The 3,103-nt window shown below is 54.3% G+C and overlaps 1 protein-coding gene across 1 annotated transcript; it reads left to right on the top strand.

Moving 5' to 3' along the window:
• Positions 1-522: 522 nt before the first annotated feature.
• Positions 523-3,103, top strand: LOC103601490 (protein FAM101A). The gene is made up of 2 exons (XM_008585914.1): positions 523-620; positions 2,703-3,103. Exons 1-2 carry the CDS (start codon positions 547-549, stop codon positions 3,034-3,036), a joined length of 408 nt encoding a protein of 135 aa, XP_008584136.1. The 5' UTR covers positions 523-546; the 3' UTR covers positions 3,037-3,103.

Raw genomic sequence — 3,103 nt, forward strand, 5'->3', positions numbered from 1 at the left:
TTTTTTTTTTTTTTTTTTTTTTTTAAAGATGACCGGTAAGGGGATCTTAACCCTTGACTTGGTGCTGTCAGCACCACGCTCTCCAAGTAAGCCACGGGCCTGCCCTTGGACACACTTTCTCAAGGATGAGCATGCTGTTCAGCCCCTCACAGAAGATGAAAGAGGAGACCCAGTTCTACAGGGCTCTCAGCCTGGCTCTAGGGGCTTGGTGTGGCCTGGGCTTGTGGACAGAGGCCATTACCACTTCCCCTTATTGAGATGTCTGGGAACTGGGGGCGGCTGGTGGGTGGGGAGCTGTGGGTGGGTCCAGGTGGGTGTGCTGGGCAGGTGCCCGATTGCCTGGATTCCACAGAGGGGTGCTGGGGCAGGCTTCCTGATGGACCCTACAGAGCAGGCTTCTAAACCAAGCCAGGGCTGGAAGGCTGTCAGGTGGTCCTGATGTGCCCAGAAGCGAGCTGAGGCCACAGTGCCAAAGGGCTGATAACTCCATGTCCGTGGCTCTCCCCACAGCCTCTTTCCCTCCTTCAGTCCCCCCTGGCTCCTGAGATGAGGCCCCGGATGCTGCCAGTGTTCTTTGGGGAGAGCATCAAGGTGAACCCAGAACCTACACATGAAATCCGGTGAGTGGGCTGCTGGCTTGGTGGGGGTGGGGCGGGCGCTGGTCCTGACTCCCTGTAGGGTAGGGCTTGGGGCTAGCCAGGCTGGGGGGCTCAGTGGCCTCCCCACCCTCTGGGCACTGCTTCCTGTGCAGGGGTGGCCATGACTTAGCCAGGGGTAAAACTGATTTTAAGAGACTCTGACCCCAGGGGACCTTCTGTATCCACCCCCACTTTCACCCCAGGCGTAGTCCCTGTTTACTTTCTCCCACAATCTCATTGATTTTTATCTTAAATCCAACCTCCCAGGAAGTTTGGAAAATGATCAACATAACCACTTGCGCACCCTCCCTTCTGGTCCTGCCGGATTTTTAGGTGTCCACAACCAAACCATACAGGCAACTGGGGACCCTCGTCCACACGGCGTTCCCACAAGGGTTGAGGAACACTGAGTTGCTCTGTGTTCTTGTGACTGTAACCTAGGCCCTTCATGCCACCATGGTCGCTGCACTGTTCAGTACGTCAGGCGCCCTCCCACACACACGACATCTTAGGTGGAGTCTGGATTTCTGAGTGAAGGTGGCCCCTCTGGGAACCTCCCTGTATCGATTGGCCCTCCTCTGGGGGCGGCTGGGGCTCAGGCTCCCCAAAGGTGGTCTCGGGTCTGTGGGTCTCACCTGAATATCCATGGGCTCTCTGGATTGATTTGTCTGTGTTGAGCTGGAACAGCCAAGTGAGTGACACTCACTGCCTTCTGCCCCCGCCAGCTCGACCTGGTCCCAGGAGACAAGCGGGTCCACTTACAAGTTTTTTCTCACTGCACAACCCTCGTTCTTAGTTTTTTAAATGCAGACCACAATTAGGTGATCAGAAGCCCCAGCCTGGGGCATGAAGGATGCCTTGACTCTTGGGAGCTCTGATTCCCATCACAAGGATTTATTGATCATCTGTTGGGACATGGCAGGGAACCAGGTGGGAAATGAGATGGGTCAGGTTCCCCCCCTCCTGGAACTCCTGCTTCTAGTTTGGTTTCCCAAAGCTCAGGAAGTGGAACTGGGGGGAGACTGGTCAGTCACCTTAGGGAGGGGTCACTCATCTAGGGGCATTGAGGGGACTTTTTGGGATGCCTACTTTGATAATTTCAAACTTATCGAAGAGTTGCAGGAAGGTATAAGCCGCCCTTGTGTGCCCTCGAGCAGATGCACTCGCTGCTTACATTTTGCCCCATTTTTCGAGCATTCACACGTGCTCTCTCTTCATATGGGTAGGAACTTTTTTCTGAACGCTTAGAGTAGATTGGTGACATCCTGCCCTTTAACTGCTTACATTTTGCCCCATTTTTCGAGCATTCACACGTGCTCTCTCTTCATATGGGTAGGAACTTTTTTCTGAACGCTTAGAGTAGATTGGTGACATCCTGCCCTTTAACCGTTACATACTTCTCCATATTTCCTAAGGACAGGGACGTGCTCTTCCCTGACACCAGTACAGCTGTCACAATTGGGAAATCCATGTTGCGACACCCCCGTCTCATCCACACTTCGTATTTATACTTCATCCACTATCCCAATAATATCCTTTTATGGCATATTTCCTCCCCAACTCAAGACTCACCCAGGGTCACGTGTTATTTTTAGTTGTCTCTTCTCTTTCGTCTCAAACGCTTAGAGTAGATTGGTGACATCCTGCCCTTTAACCGTTACATACTTCTCCATATTTCCTAAGGACAGGGACGTGCTCTTCCCTGACACCAGTATAGCTGTCACAATTGGGAAATCCATGTTGCAACACCCCCGTCTCATCCACACTTCGTATTTATACTTCATCCACTATCCCAATAATATCCTTTTATGGCATATTTCCCCCCCAACTCAAGACTCACCCAGGGTCACGTGTTATTTTTAGTTGTCTCTTCTCTTTCGTCTCCTCTAAACTGGAACAGCCCCTCAGCCTTTCTTTGACCTCCTTGACCATGACATTTTGAGGGAGCCCAGGCCCGTGATGTTTAGGAATGTCTGCAGAGGGCCCTTCTCACATTCGTGGTGAGGGTGAGGGACCAGGCTGCCCCCACCCTGAGCCTACTCTGCTTCCCTCTGCCCTCCCCAGCTGCAACTCTGAGGTCAAGTATGCCTCAGAGAAGCACTTCCGGGACAAGGTCTTCTACGTGCCCGTGCCTACAGTCACAGCCTACAGTGAGACGATCGTGGCCGCGCCCAACTGTACGTGGCGCAGCTACCGCAGCCAGCTGACCCTGGAGCCGCGCCCGCGGGCCCTGCACTTCTGCAGCACGACCATCATCTTCCCCAAGCACGCCAGGAACACCTTCCGGACCACCCTGCACTGCAGCTTGGGCCGGCCCAGCCGCTGGTTCACCTCCAGTGTGCAGCTGCAGCTTTGCCAGGACCCTGGCCTCGGCCTCCTGGGCCCTGCAGCACTCTAACGGGGCTGGGGCTGGCACCTGGGCTGTGGTCAGGCCAGGAGCCCCGGGGAGGAGCCAGGAGGACAGA

The sequence above is a fragment of the Galeopterus variegatus genome, unplaced genomic scaffold (genome assembly GCF_000696425.1).
Source record: "Galeopterus variegatus unplaced genomic scaffold, G_variegatus-3.0.2 Scaffold3754, whole genome shotgun sequence".
Lineage (NCBI taxonomy): Eukaryota > Metazoa > Chordata > Mammalia > Dermoptera > Cynocephalidae > Galeopterus > Galeopterus variegatus.

Bases quoted from the DNA above. Each gene is read 5' to 3' on its own strand.
- LOC103601490 (XM_008585914.1), top strand. From the start codon at position 547: ATGAGGCCCCGGATGCTGCCAGTGTTCTTTGGGGAGAGCATCAAGGTG. The intron at 621-2,702 runs GTGAGTGGGCTG...TGCCCTCCCCAG, and splicing joins GAACCTACACATGAAATCCG to CTGCAACTCTGAGGTCAAGT.